A 15,743-nucleotide genomic window follows, 5' to 3' on the forward strand; every position below is an offset into this window, starting at 1 on the left:
TTATTATTATTCCACAGAGAAATTGCATTAACGTGATGTATCAATGAGAAAATCCATAGAAGCCATGATGAGGATTCAAACCTATGCTCTGGGTATTCACACGCACATGGCATAGGTGTATGCATAGGTTCGAGTCCTCTTAACGGCTCCTTTGGATTTTCTCAATAATAATAATAATACCGTAATAATAATAATTATAATTGCATATCAACTGTTAATTTTTCTTTGCAGGTTGCCTTACAATGATATATTTGGTGGAGTAAGTGCCATGACTGTAGACCAGTTTCGGTTAGTTAATGGTTTCAGCAACAAATTTTGGGGCTGGGGAGGAGAAGATGACGACATGTCCAACAGGATAAAATATCATGGCCTTTTTATATCGCGTTATCCTGCGAATATTGGACGTTACACTATGTTATCTCACAAGAAGGATGTGCCTAATCCAAGAAGGTATTTAAAATATTTTTGAGCATTTTAACTTGATATTGAATACACATCTTAATTTTAATGATAGGTTGGGTCCTAGTACCAGCCCTTATGATAATTTATTCAGTAGAGTACACCTCTACTGATAATCTCTCATCTCTGCTCCTCTACCTCTTTCCTTAGATGTGCACCATTACTCAAATTTGTTGTCATTCTAGATAAACCAATTTTTCTTTGGCTTTGGCTTAAAAATTGGCTGTTTCTTTGGCTTAAGTAAGAGTCTCTATTGTGGGAATGTAAAATGATTTTACTAATAATCCAAAGCATTTAGGTAAATGCTATATCTAACATTGCTGATGGGTCATTTCTTCTTTTTTGTTGGTTATTGATGTGTTCTCAAGAAATGATATCCAGTAACTTCGATTTCTACACTTTCCCCAACATGAGGGGTCCTTAGTTGCTTTAATTTAATTCTCCAATTCATTGCTTTTGTTGTGGTCTTCTTTGGGCTTTGCTTGATAGTGTGTTGTCATATACAATTCATTTCCATACTTGTGTAGTTTTGTGGGCCGTCTGTCACCATTTCTTTTCAGTCCCCAAGTGTAGTTATAGCATCAGAACCCCTCCTATTCCCCTAGCTATTCTTTCCCGATTATCTGGGATCCATATTGAAAGATTGCATATTTTGCTAGATTCATTGCTGTTAGTGATAATTTGTGGTTGCTCTTCCAGCTTTAGTCCTTGTGACTCAAAAGCCTTATTTGAAATTCCATCTGGATTTGTATACATATAGCTCTTTTTACTGTTCATCTCCAATACTCATATTAGTATTTATAGTATGCTCAGTTAAAGTAATTAGTGGGAACTAACTGTAATCAATTACTGGCACAGTTACTCCCTAGTCCCTGTAAATTGGAATTTGTGGCCAGCAACTTGGTATTTTAAGTTTTCAGTGCTTTTGTTATACGTCTTCACTCTTTAACCATTAGATTTTTTTTTTTCTGTGGTCTTAATCTATCCACCTGCCTTTTCAGATGACTGGGAAACATTTATTTAGTGCATACTGGATTGGGGGCTGTGGCTGGTTAAGGGGGTTAATACTGCTTTTAGTTCCATAATATTCCCAAAGTTTGCTGCCCTTGTATGAACCTGTTTCTGACTTACTGTCCTGTTTTGGATTTTTTTTACCTTACATTTTCTGCAAATCTTATTTCACAAATTTTCTTTACTTCAGTTGAAATAGCCGGTCTTAACACACACCATGGAAATCTTGGTTTGTCCCTCATGTCACTTGCTTGCCAGTCAAGTTTTGTATTTGCATGAATATAAACAAACTTGTGGCTTAAAATTAACATTGGCAGTATCCTGCTTACTTAACACCTGGAAAAAATTATCCTGGTTGTTGGAGAGATGATTATATCGGCTCTTATAGTACACGCAGAATTTATTGTATATTGGGCTCGCCCCACTTGGTAACAACTGCTGGTTTAGTAGGAGAGCTCGAAAGTAGTTCTCAAACTCTATAAAATTATCTTCTATTCAACACAATAGTTTAAGAAATATTTAGATTTACAAACAAAATATTGCAATATTTGGAAGAAATTACAACAAATATCATGAACTATAACAAGTCTTATAAAGTGAAGCCTTTCCACCGTAATGCCAAAATTTCCCCAATATCGCCTGTTAAATTGTTTGTGTAAAGACAGGGAAGTTAAAGTTTCCAGCACATAATATATAGCATCACTATTCAGACATGAAGTCCTATTGTACTGCCAGTCACTAGTGTTGAGCCATGGAATATCTTCAGCACTGCATTAAAATTAATGGTCTACTTCAAAGATATATTATCTGATACACAGCAACTATCTCTCATTTGACTTTTAACATTATTTCTAATGACTGTTGAAATTTCTCCACAGCTCCAACAAAGTTAAAAGGGGCTGTGCCAGTAAATATAAGTCTTCAGTTTTGACTCGTAGCCAGTATCCTCCACCACCACTTCATTGTACTTGAACCATAGCCTGGGCTGTAACCCCCCCCCCTTTTCTTCCTGGTCATTGCTTCACTGTCAAGTGAACTTCTTGATTGACAAGGATGTTTTTAATGTCTTCTGTAAAACTGATTTGCCTCTGAGGGAGGAAAGTCTAGAAGCACAACACCAGGCACAAGATCACACCTAGGTCTTTAATATCAAAGTGCTTATGCTTCCAGGTATCTTGCATTGTTCATGTAAACATATTTGAGAGCACACTTCTCTCCTGTCGAATCTCTGGAGATGTTAAACAGGCAGCCACCTTTGTGATCTAGGCTGTTCCCCAAGCTTCAAAAAATATACTAGCAATGCATATCGACTTCTTATAAATCAGAAAATACCACCTGTTGTCACACCACCTCAGAGATCATCAACTGAAGATAGTGTATGGGCATGATTGCAGAGTTGTCTGGGTGTGACATGGCAAGTAAATATGGAATGATGCCTAACACACTCATTCGTCCAACCATCTGTTTATCCATAGATCTGCCTATCCTTCCATTAATTCTTTTTTGTTTCCCTCCCACCCATCTGAGTTTTAAGTGGGATATCTAAGTGTAGTAATCATGTCAATAATCCCAGTGTTGGCTGGCTACCTTACCTTGAGGTTACCTTGAGGTGATTTCGAGGCTCGGCGACCCAGCGGCCCGGTCATCGAACAGGTCTCCTCGTTGCTGGACTGGTCAACCAGGCTGTTGGACGCGGCTGCTCGCAGCCTGACGTATGAGTCACAGCCTGATTGATCAGGTATCTTTTGGAGGTGTTTGTCAAGTGAGGGGTCGGCCAGTTATGCCCCTTATGTGTAGTGGAAGCGTGTTGAACAGTCTTGGGCCTCTGATGTTGATAGTTCTCTCCGAGTACCTATTGCACCTCTGCTTTTCAACTGGGGTATTCTGCACATTCTGCCTTGTCTTCTGGTCTCGTGTAATATTTCTGTGTGCAGGTTTATACAACTTTATATAACATAGGTATAACTGCAATGTGTGTAGTTATACCTATGGTAAAATTCCTATAGTACAATGGCTTTTGTTATGAAAAATTATACAGTGCAATATATAATTGCATCATTTCAAAATGATGCATTTTTTTTAAATGATTTACAGAAAGAATGCTTTCTTATTTTCATATGTACAAAGATGTGTTCTATCATTGGTTATAAGAAAATTCTCCCAAATTTGGTCCTGTGGCACAGTTGGATCACAGCTGAAGAATCCTGGTCAAATTCCTGCAAAGTTTTCTTAAACTTGATGCCTAACAGCAAATAAGTAATATGGAGTTACACATCTGTTGTAGATTGCCACTTGGAAAAGATCCAGTTAGGAAAGTCCTAGGGACACCTCAAAGAATCTAACAGGCTCCCAGTCTCAGACTGTATGGAACTGAATCCTGGACTTAAGGGGGCAAAAAGCATCTAAGAATTTTTATTGCACAAATTGTATAAACATAAAATATGCATAATCATATCTGGCCAAGCCTACTCTTCATAATTACTTATCACAGTACCTTTGCCAATTATTGACAATACTGAAAGCTAAATTTGTAATACCTTTATGGATTCTAATTTGGTAATACAAGTTATTTAGCAACTTGCTGTATGTTTGTACTTATCTTTGCAGATACCAGTACTTATATGAGGGGAAGAAGAGATTTAAAACTGATGGACTTACTAGTGCCAAATATGGAGCCTTGGATGTTCAACTGCGGCGCCTGTACACTTGGGTGTATGTAGATATCCATCCTTCATGATGAAGCCTGTTCCTGCATGTGAGTGCAGTCAGATACACACATTAATGGAAGTGCATTCTAATCATGTATGTGAGAGTTGTGCGTGTGAAAGTGCAGTTATGTGATGACTGCAGCAAATGCAAGACTTGAATCATTTATTTAAAGGTGTGTATGTTATGAACATTTGTCATCCATTAGTATCATTCTAGTTCATCTGTTTTTAATTATGTCAACAGAATATCAGTGAATCAAATTGAAAGTTATTTTTTCATAACTTGATCACTAATTTGTATATTTTCATTAACATAATGTATATGAAATAGTTTAGTTAAATATAAAGATTTAAATGGTTTACACTGGACCGCTTTCCTAAAATGTACACTAAATTATCAAAAACATAGAAGCTATATAATTTTTATTATGAAAACTGAAGGTAAATTTAGTCTCATTGTAGATATTGTTGCATGTTTAATGGGTCGTACACCAAGAGTATTCTGAATTATAAGCCTTCCAAATATGTATTTCCCATTTGTTTGGAGAAATTTTTATTTTTTTATAAGAAGAGTTAAAAAGTTAGTGTATAAATTTTTAATGCTATATCTTGCTCATTTGATGATTAATGAGACAAAAAGATAAAATAGATAACTTTTTATTTTAGTTTTTGTACAATAAAATGTTATATCTGTGATAATGTTTTATTTAAATTTTATCAGTTTCACATCAGCTTAAACTGTGCTTCCCAAAGTACAATTCTGTATAACTCGCATACATTAAATAAAATTACAGTAAACACCAGATGACATAAATGATAATTGGCTAGTAGAGGCAATTATTTTGGATAACTTTGTTTAGGTTTCTTACAAAAGTAGTTAAGAGCATCATTTTAGTATTCTTCTTGTGGAACATTTGATGGCACTTGTAACACCTTCACTTAGTGCCAAACTCTCCATTAAAAGGCTGAGGAACTTGCTACAACTAGTTTGCTGAAATCTGTACATGTTGATTAAATTTAATGTAAAAAGGGCATCACTTGCATTGTGGATTTACACTGTGTAATGATTAACAAGGTCCCAAGAACCTACCAGTATGTGCAATAATAATAGGTTAAGGGCACAGATGGTCAATGAAAATAGAAAATAACAAAGGAAATGTAATTGTCATTGAAAGAATATTGTAATGAGAATGTAAATGGCATATTGTGGCCTTGTTGGAAAAGGAACTATGACTTGTGAAGGGTTCATCAATTTCATTAAAGAAGCTTGTGGACGGGAATCTGTAAAAGAAAAGAACTAATAACTAGGGTGTAATTGCTTCCATGACTAACTCAAGCCTGCTGGCTTACCGCTTTTGATATACCATATTTGCCGGCGTATAAAATGCACTTTTTGTATTTTTAAATGTATAAAAGTGACATGCGTCTAATGCGGCTGTATTACGGATGGGAGACCAAGGGGCATAGGCTAGGCAGCCAGACAAGCATACAGGGGCATGGTAGCCTGGTGGATAGTGCGCAGTACTCGTAATTCTGTGGCGCGGGTTCGATTCTCGCACCAGGCAGAAACAAATGGGCAAAGTTTTTCACCCTGAATGCCCCTGTTACCTAGCAGTAAATAGGTACCTGGGAGTTAGTCAGCTGTCACAGGCTGCTTCCTGAGGGGTGTCGTGTGGGGGGGGGGGGGAAAGTGGTTAGTAAACAGTTGATTGACAGTTGAGAGGCGGGCTGAAAGAGCAAAGCTCAACCCCCGCAAACACAACCAGGTGAATACCGAGTAAGTTCACTATGCACAAAAATCGTTACTAATAACAACTCTGCTTTCAATATTTTATGTCTTATCACAAACTTATGATATGTTGGCAGTTACGAAGGAAGTGCGCATCATCTTGCCAAGTATACATAACCCACACCTGATGTCATACAATATTTAACGACTTACCTTTAAAGCACATTTATTCATTATCAAAATGAAAAATGATCTGAGAAAATTGAAAGGGATGTTCAACTTTCATCTGCCTGTCAGCCATTTGCAATGCATTAATGACAACACCAAAGCACTGTGATGGTGCGCCACAGCTGGGTGTGCCGGCCTGATGCGGCAACAACACATCACATCCAGAAGTAAAAGTTTCACATCCTGCATAGCAATTCTCTTGCCCAAAATATAAATAAAATCACAGCTGATCTTGGAGGAGGTAAGAGTTGTGGTACAAAATCAACTTTAAAATTGCTTTCAATAAATGTTTGAAACGTACTAAAATAGTTTTCCACAAAATTCCCTTGTAAAATAGGGGTGCATCCTATGCGAGGATGCGTCTTTTTACGCCGGCAAATATGGTACATGTGCATGTACGTACATTATTCTTCAATAAATTTATAGATAGTCATTACACATGTTGCAATAAAACTGTGCATTTTTTAAATCCCAATCCAGGTTTATAAGATTTCTAGAAACCATCTGTAACGTAATAAACAAATTTCTCCCGTCATCTGTAGTTAATGTGTATTATGTAGGCTGAAAATTAAATTCAGCATATTGTGAGGATTTAAGTAATTTGCAATTTTTTTTTTTAGTTGCATTATAGTAAACCAATGTTAATGTACATGTATCAACAGTTTTACTTGTAGTCCAGTTTCATTGCACTATTAGCTCCCCTCTATTTGTGGCATGCACAGTAGTATAAATTCAAAGAAAATACAAATTCTTTGTAAAATCCAAACTTCTGCTGGTTAGCACTGGCAAATGGCCATCTTCCTGATAGTGTACATCTATAACTTGCTTTTCATGTCACAAAAGCAGTAATGTGTGTGTCTACATTCATACATGAAGTTTAATGTTTTTAATTAATGTAAACGTTTTGTATCTCCGTGATTTTTTATTCTATATCTACATGCAGCATACTTTATTTTATTAATGGAAAATGTGATTTACTTCTTGCCTTGTTTGATACTTTTATCTTCTTCTTTATTTGTGGCTATTAGGTTTGTTAAAGGAAACTAATTATAAGTTGACTGATCTAGTAAATTCCTAAGCATGTATCCTTTGACTGTCATAATTTTAATTTAATATTCATTGTTAGTATGTTCAATTTGATTTATGCAGGACTCCCACCAAGCGTAATCATTATCTTTGCACATGTACATTTTACAACCTATTAATCAATGTTGGCTGTTGGGGGGGGGAATATAATACAGCCCATCCTCATAAACAAAGGCCATTCTATGCACCTACCAAACTTCCTTCTCCCCCCCCCCCTCCTCCCCGTTTATGAATAAAAACTGGTTTACACACGACTAGCAACTGATGTATGAACACTTCTGGAACAAGTGCTGCGCTGACGACTTTTTGAACCACAACGCTTTAAATGCATCACCTATGCACCACAAATAATTGCTAACAGAATCTAAACACCTAAGCTATGCCTAAATATGCACAGTATGCTAATATATAATTATTAATTTATGAGCAAATTACTATTTTGAATGATGAGCATGTTTAAGTTGGTGAATGTGTCTTTGGGGTCGACCACTCGATGGAATGGAATTGGTCTGAGGATGGGTTGGGATATAGGTGAAAGTGTGTTAAGAGGGACAAAAGTACTGTACAGTATTTCTGTGTACAATAGTAGTAGTAAAAAAGTTGAATGAACTGGAGGAGGTAGATAAAATGGCACAACAGGAATAGGCTGCTGTTGCACCCAACAGTCAATAGGCAAAACACGGGCTGAGCGAGCTTAGTGCTGATGATGTGAAGATGAACTTTGTGGTACACCGCATGATGTGGTTGTGCTTCCCCTGTTGTCTCCATCAAGACGTTCATGCTAATTATCTCATTGCAAGTTCATGCAATCTTTTTTTATGCATACTGATAATTCTACATTACATTTCCTTTTTTTCTCTTCCCCATATATTATCATTGGTTATTTAAAACTCAATATAGCCACAATGACATTAAAAGTCTGTATGTACAGAAATACATTATGAATACTGTACCCAATACTACATTAAGATTGCAAGATTGAATTATTAAAATAACATATAACCCCATATATATATCATCACTGCTTCAAATGAAGGATGAAAATATATACGGATCATATGTACTGGAGTTTCCTTTACCACCTGCACACAAAAGCAGGTAAACAGTTTGTGGTTAAATTGCTAGTTTATGTACAACAAGCTTGTTGTTGTTATTGTGCCAACAGTGAATCCAACTCAGAATTTAAGAGGATTAAAAATAAATTTGTAATCATAACCAGTAAACTCTAACCTCTGTGAGAATCATATATGGTAGTGATAGATGAGCTAAGTTTTGTTTGGTTTATCACTACCTATACACAATATCCTATCTATAAAATGGAATGTTTTTCATTTTGGGGTTGGGAGACCAGATACTGTACTTGTGGCTAGTCACTTCAAACTTTGCATGGTGACTGGTCTTTGTCCATAGGGTCAAGCCCTATGCTTTCTTTCCCTGTGCATAAAACGGCAAAACATATACCTTTCCAATCTCGCTAAACAAGACCCTATCTTCACAGAGCTTACAGGATGGATGAAGGAAGGGTAGTGAAGGATAAGGAAGTTGATGGGAAGCAAGGGTGGTGATGAGAAAAGTGGTCAAGGAGAGGGACAGTATTGATTGTTGATGGGATGCCATCAACCCAGCAGTTCCTGGGTAATTAAAATGGTTAGAGATGAAAATAGTAAATGTGATTAGTGTGTAATTCAGATGGTTAGAGTTGAAAGTGGTTGATCAGACCATCAACCAGGAGGCCTGATCGGAGACTGGGATACATTATTTCCCTTATTCCTAGCTTTTGTGTATAATCTCTTGCATTCTACAGGTGCTGCCCTGACTTATGTCTGACAAATGCCCACTAAGGAAGAAGGGGGGGGGGGGGACTTCATCATTACATGGAAATAAAGAAATTTTAAGGATAGATTATGGACAAATGCCTATTGATAAATTTATCATGAGTTAATGACATGTAAAGGATAGAATCCAGCAATTAAGAATAAGCAAAATAAAAGGACAGAAAAAAAAAACATTTTAGGAATGCAGGCAGAATTTATGAAGTGAATTTAGAAACTCTAGAGATAGTGGGGAAAAATAACCTCATACAAAACATTGCAAAAGCAGAGGTAAATCAGATTGTCATTAACTCATTATTTTGCTAAACTTAATGGGAAATGATTAGATCCTTCTCTTCACCTGAGTGGGGCAGTTAGGCAAGTCTGAAACAAACCTGATTCACAAATCTCGAACACACTAGGAAAAAACATTCAACATCTGGATACGTATAATGACCAAATGTTTATATATTATAATATTGCAACCTAACCCAATTCAAGGATATTAAATCCAAGGTCTGGGTGAAAAAAAAATACAAAGAACCAGGAGGGAAAACTTTAGCTTTGAACTTCTTTTGTTCTGCATTTCTGAACTCAACCCTTAAACTGCACAAAACGTCGTGTGTGACATTGTAGGGGGTATAATTAAAAAAATATTTGAATTGTGTAAGAATTACTTAATGTTAAACAAATTTCCAACTTATTGGCTTCAGCTTCGTGAAACTTTCATCAAAATATTTTCAGAAATTGGGTTTAGACGAATATTAAAAAAAAAAAAAAAAAAAAAAAAAAAAGGTTTTGTTGATAAAAAAAGAACAGCTCCTATTAACTGGAACTGATGGATAATGCAATAATGAAGAGATGCAAGCACCTGTCCGACGCACAAAGAAGAATAATAGTAAGAAGTGCCCACAAAGTGGATATACAACTGGTGCCTTTATAGCATTGCTGAGCAATACCTAATAACATAATAATGAGTAATTATGTTATGTTCTATTTTGTTATATATCATATACATACATTGCCCCATGTTATATGTTACATTCAACAATGTCAAAAAAAAAAAAATTCTTTTTAGGATTTTAGTCTTTTTTTTTCTCCTTTATTATTTGAATTTGTTTTAACCTTTACACCCTGGAGAATGCATACTCGTCCCTAACTATGTGAAGCCAAAATTAAATTGGTCACCAAATAAATCAATTACAACTCTCAGGGCTAAGGACTGAATTTTTTTGACCAATTTTTTCAGATTTCAAACTATTATTTTTTTTTTTTTTTTTTTTTTTTTTTTTTTTTTTTTAGGTTTTTTGATGATTAGGGAACAGATTAAGGCTTTTTTATTTATATAAATTATACCCTAAATCATTATACTGTAATTATTATACAGTAATTATCTCTATTCTGTATTTTTTTTTGGGGGGGGGGGGGGGATTTTTTCTTGACTTCATTTCTACACACATTGACCTACAACTTTCACAAACTTGAGTATGAATGCCAATGTTTATTACAACATACAAGTAAATTCGTCAATTAGAACTGCCTTATTCATTGTCGATAATTTCAACTTCAATTACTGTATATCTATAACTAGAATTTCAACTTACTTCAGTATCCAAAAATCTAGTTTTTGACCAATTCACCATTTTTATATACAGTGTGCACAGCTGTCTGTTCTACAATCCCTATAGAATTGATTTTTCATACTCTTAAACGTTTGGAGTTATAAATTTTTGTTGTCTAAATTTGCACAAATTTCAAATGCCATATTGACAATTTTGTTTACAGTAAATTATACTGAAAACCTATATATTCTAAATATATGAAAATGAAGATCATATGCTATTCTAAGAGCATAACAACACCAAATGAACAGTTGGTGATATTTTAATATTTTTGCAGCCAATTTCAAAATCTGAAGTTTTTAATATTCAATTTTATAATTATTTTTTATTTTCTTGTTTTTCAAGTTGTACTGTTATCATTTAGACAAAGTTAGAGTATTTGCCTAGTATGTTATTCACAAAACATTTGAAAGAATTTCAGAAAATTTTAAAAACTGAGTGTGTGAGTTCAATATCACACACATGAGGTTTGGCACAGTTTAAGGGTTAAGTAAGAGGGCAGGTGATCAAGATAGTAAACGGAGAAGAGCACATAATCTTACTCAGTGAGGCAGAACTAGCCCTGTACATCTCCAGTGACAAGCAGGCACAGAACCAAAGGGAACCCATGCACTGTACTCAACTAGGTGAGTACAGAGTATGGGGGGGGGGGGGGGGGGGGAAGTGTGCTGAATGCAGTAACAATCTCTCATCCCCCCTAAGACCATGGCTTGGCACTTTCACCTGATAAGGGGAGGGAGGGGGTTAAGACCAATGTCAATTAAAATTGCTTCTACACAAATGCTAGTAGCCTAGTAAATGACATTGTGTGCATACACTTGAGATTGAGATTCTCAACATCATTGAAATATAGGGACAAGATGATGTAACTGAAGGGGGAATTCTATCTTCTAGGATACTATTCATCTTTCAGAAAGAACAGAATATCAAGAGCGGGTAGTATGATACTATATATACAAAGAGAAGCTAACTGCAACTGGCAATGGGGAATTAAACACAGGATCCTCAGAATCTGTATGAGGGCAATATACTACCTCAAATTAGTAGCAAATTGACAATGGGAGTATGCTAAAAGGCAGATACAGCAACAACAAAGGCAGTAACAGATTTATAAAATGTGATAAATGCTGATGCTCATACTCTTATGCATGTCATTCAATCTACTGTCTTATTATTCTATTCTAAACACGGCAAGCGAAACATGTGCGGCAGATTCACAAAGAAAAGGATCATTGAGTTGGTATCCACCAGTCATTGAAAATTGCAAAACCAGTGGGAGCTGCAATTAAAAAAACACAAGACACACACCCATAGGAATAGTCAAACAAATCTTTGACTTCAAGGAAAAGAAGATAGTCATTCAACTGTAGAAGTCTCTGGTGCACCCCTATCTGGGCTACAGTATCCAAGCATGGAAACCTCACCTTAAAAAAGGACATACAGTATCTGTTTTAGAGAAAGTTCAACACAGTGACCAAAAATCATCCTAGAAACATTTGAGGGCCAAGGGACTAACAGTACTGCTAACAAAACACGAGAGAGACGATTTTATTGAGATCTTTAAAATGCTGAACTAGCTGGTAGATATTAATCCAGACCACTCTTTTAAAAAAAGCTAATTGTAACACACATACAAGAGACAAAAACTAAGATAAAAAAGCCACAATGTAGGACAAAACAAAAGATGTTTTTTTTCACTTTGTCAAACTCATGAAACTGCCTACCCTCCAAATATGAAAGTGCCAAGACATTACTCCAGTTCAAAATCCAGTTAGAAAAAGTTCTTCTCAGGACCTTGTCAAAGTTCCCCTTACCTCAGGGAGGGAACCTTTGACAAGCTGTTGGCTTCCTGTCTCTAATGAGACCACTGGAGTGTTAATGACTCCTCAGGTAAATTCATGTAAATATCTAACTAGAAACATTTGAAAGTAAGATGGCAAGAGGAAAAAACTTAACACTTACGTATGGTCACTGTCGACATCTCTCTGATCTTTCTCTTGTTTCAACATCTCCAGCTTCATTTTCAACACGAAAAAGCTGCTGGGTTTGTAGCATGCTGGTCAGGAAGGCATACAAGTCTGAGCTTGTCTCATTAAGCTTCCAGGTGATGCAGCTGGGTACGTATACATCTTAGGGCAATGGGATTTTCTACTCTGTGTTTGCATATTCAGTCAAGTATTTAACAAAACAGGGTTGGAGGATTACATTGGTATATTTAACTATTATGACTGTGGTGGCACAATGACTCGAATAAAGAAGTGCCATACAGTAGTGCCAATACTGTTCAGTACTGTATTTGCACAGCTAGACAGTGGAGTGCAAATTGTACATAGAGTACTAAGATGGAAATTTAAATGGGGCTGTATCTAAAATGTGCAAACAAATTGCATTACAGTACTGATATATTAATGTACTAGCTATATTGAAATACACGTGCATTGTGTTATGTATGTACTGTAGCACCATTACAGCACACATTTTAGAACTCTATAATGTGACAATTAAAGTGATTTTGTAAAGTTTGGCTTGTATCATAATTATGATTTCAAATGTAAGCAAGGATACAATTATATTATAGGAATAAACAAAAATGAAGCTAATAGTTTTGCTATTCATATTTCTGGAGTTGTGTTTCATGTGCTATTTTGCCTCATTTGTACAAATGTATACAAATACAGGATATACCAGTAAATTTAACACACAGTTCTTATGATACAGTCACAAAGGTAAAATATTGTCATGACTATATTCCAGAAAATTTTGAAAGCATCACTAGAATATGAAAAATTCATTACAGTGTCAGCATTACATAATCTGGGATATTTTTTCTTTAAGGGGGGGGGGGGGGGTTCCTTCAAGTGGCAATTCTGACCTTATAAAGCATAAGTTGAAGATAAAGCAAACTTGTGATTTGGTCTCCAAAGGTCAACCACTATAGAAATGGGTAAGGAACATTATTGAAAATTACTACATACACTTGAGCCACAGAATTATCTCTGAAGGTTAGCTAGATTGATTCATTGTATTGATGACCACAATTGACCCATCATTATTACAGCTAGCCATCCCTAACTTCAGAAACAGTGCTTGTCAATTTGACAGACTACTAATTTTCATTAATCTATCCATTTATGTAACTATCCCCACGAGCCTGAACTAAAACGTATGTCTTTTGTACCCAACGCATTGATTTTTAGATCATTTATTTGCTCATGAACTTATAATTTTCTTTATTATAACTTTTCAGGATCAATCTATTTGGATGTGTTGTTTAATGTGACTTATGCATGATGAACTTGTATATATTTCTGGAGGTATTTTTAATGAAAGACATAGCAAAGCTGGTCTTCCATGATAATTTTAAGAAGATAGGCAGGGTAACTTAAAAAATTTCTATTTATTTATTAGAATAATCTTATACTGTATATAAAATAAACTATGAACTTTTAATTGCTATATTATATGTTATCATCAGCACATGACTCAAAAGCATAGAGTTGCAATTAAACATGCAACTACCTGAAGTATGTTGACCGTCCAGAGATCAAGCATCGCAATGACCAGATCACACGGTAGTCTTGTAAGTGTTCCTTGTCCAATTCAAAAAGAGAAGGTAATGATCTGTAATACAGTAATCCCTGTATTGATTAAAAAATTTGAACTGTGATATTAATTTTTTTTAATTGCTTGTAATAAGGGTTGAACTACATTTTTTGTTGTTTATTTTGTTGAACCAACCTTTGCTGCATATCAATTCTATACATTTGCGCTTTTGAGCTGTTGAGTATTGTACTGTATTTTATGTATCAATATGTTGTTTTTATATTGCAAGTACTCTGTTTTCAAAGTGCATTGCAACATATTTGAAATTATTATAAATAAATTTATATATTGTAAAACAAAAATTATTTCACTTTTTAAATGTTAAAAATTGAGGTAAAATTAATACATAATGTTTCATTGTCAACCTTATAATAGAAACTGTATGAAGGAGTGGTTGTTACAACCTTAATATAAAACACTGTAGTATACAGCAAGCAAGTTCTGTATACTGTAGTTGAGAAGGACAATCTGAGAAGCAACCTAAAAGAATAAAGAATGAAAATGCTGGTGTACTACCAAACCAGGGGGGGGGGGGGAGAGAAAGGATATACAGTACTGTATATACCTAGAGCTCTACTCTACCTTGTATATACATATAATTTACTTTAGTGCTGAACTATGTTCAGGACTAAATCATACTTGCTGGTTGGTCAGTAAGTGGGTATCATGGCTTAAGTCCAGCACCACAACCAGAACTAGAATAATTAATAAATTAATAATTACACTTGTTAAAGAAAATTACTCAATTGTTGTTACAGGATAAGAGCTATGCTCATGGTGTCCCTTCTTAACAATACTCAAGTCATATGATGCTTTGTTGTGCACATCACAAAATGGTGCCAAGTAACACAAAATTACAAGAAGCTATAAATATAGTAAAAAATAATGAAAATAACCACTGCTGAAGCATGAACCAATCTAGGATATAGATGGTATCTCTGGTGAGCTAGTTGAGAGATACACTTGAGACTTGTTCATAGAGCACGAGCCCTCTACACAATGAAAAAAGTTTTAAAGGATAAATGTCATCTAAGTGTATTCTGGTCTATGTTTTCCCCAAACTGATATGGAGACCAGTTATTATTTTGAGGCTTAGGGAACTATTTTATGTTCGACGTAATGAAATCTAACCGAACTAAACCTTAGCAAATATAACCTTAATCTAACCTAACCATGAATAGAGAGTAGATAATAGCACTAATAATGTAGTCATCCCCAATCCATTCCCCTTGTGCTCCTCCAAGAGGACTTGTCAACCTTTTGTGCCAGTTCAGATAGTATGCATGATCTAGTCCAATGAGACTAGGAAAGACCTTGGTTTAAGAAACAACAGAGGAATAGCAAAATAAATTGACATTAGACCTAATGCAAGCAAAAGTGCACTATTAAAAAATAAGGTGTGAAGTAGTGAAAGAAATATTTAATCAGGAAAGGATTGTAGTACGTGTAGATTGAGCAATCTTAAACACAATGTAACCACCATGTT

General features: G+C 35.3%; 1 protein-coding gene across 9 annotated transcripts in view; it reads left to right on the forward strand.

Moving 5' to 3' along the window:
• LOC123762100 (beta-1,4-N-acetylgalactosaminyltransferase bre-4) overlaps window positions 1–4,877 on the forward strand; it is a 174,947-nt gene extending 170,070 nt beyond the window's left edge. For all 9 annotated transcript variants that reach the window (XM_045748419.2, XM_069300486.1, XM_069300471.1 and 6 more), the window contains 2 exons: window positions 232–450; window positions 4,078–4,877. In XM_045748419.2, the coding sequence (XP_045604375.1) occupies window positions 232–450; window positions 4,078–4,207 (349 nt within the window). In that variant the 3' untranslated portion in view covers window positions 4,208–4,877. The remainder of the gene's footprint in view (window positions 1–231; window positions 451–4,077) is intronic.
• The last annotated feature ends 10,866 nt before the right edge of the window (window positions 4,878–15,743 follow it).

Source organism: Procambarus clarkii, chromosome 5 (assembly GCF_040958095.1).
Source record: "Procambarus clarkii isolate CNS0578487 chromosome 5, FALCON_Pclarkii_2.0, whole genome shotgun sequence".
In the NCBI taxonomy this organism is placed as follows: Eukaryota; Metazoa; Arthropoda; class Malacostraca; order Decapoda; family Cambaridae; genus Procambarus; species Procambarus clarkii.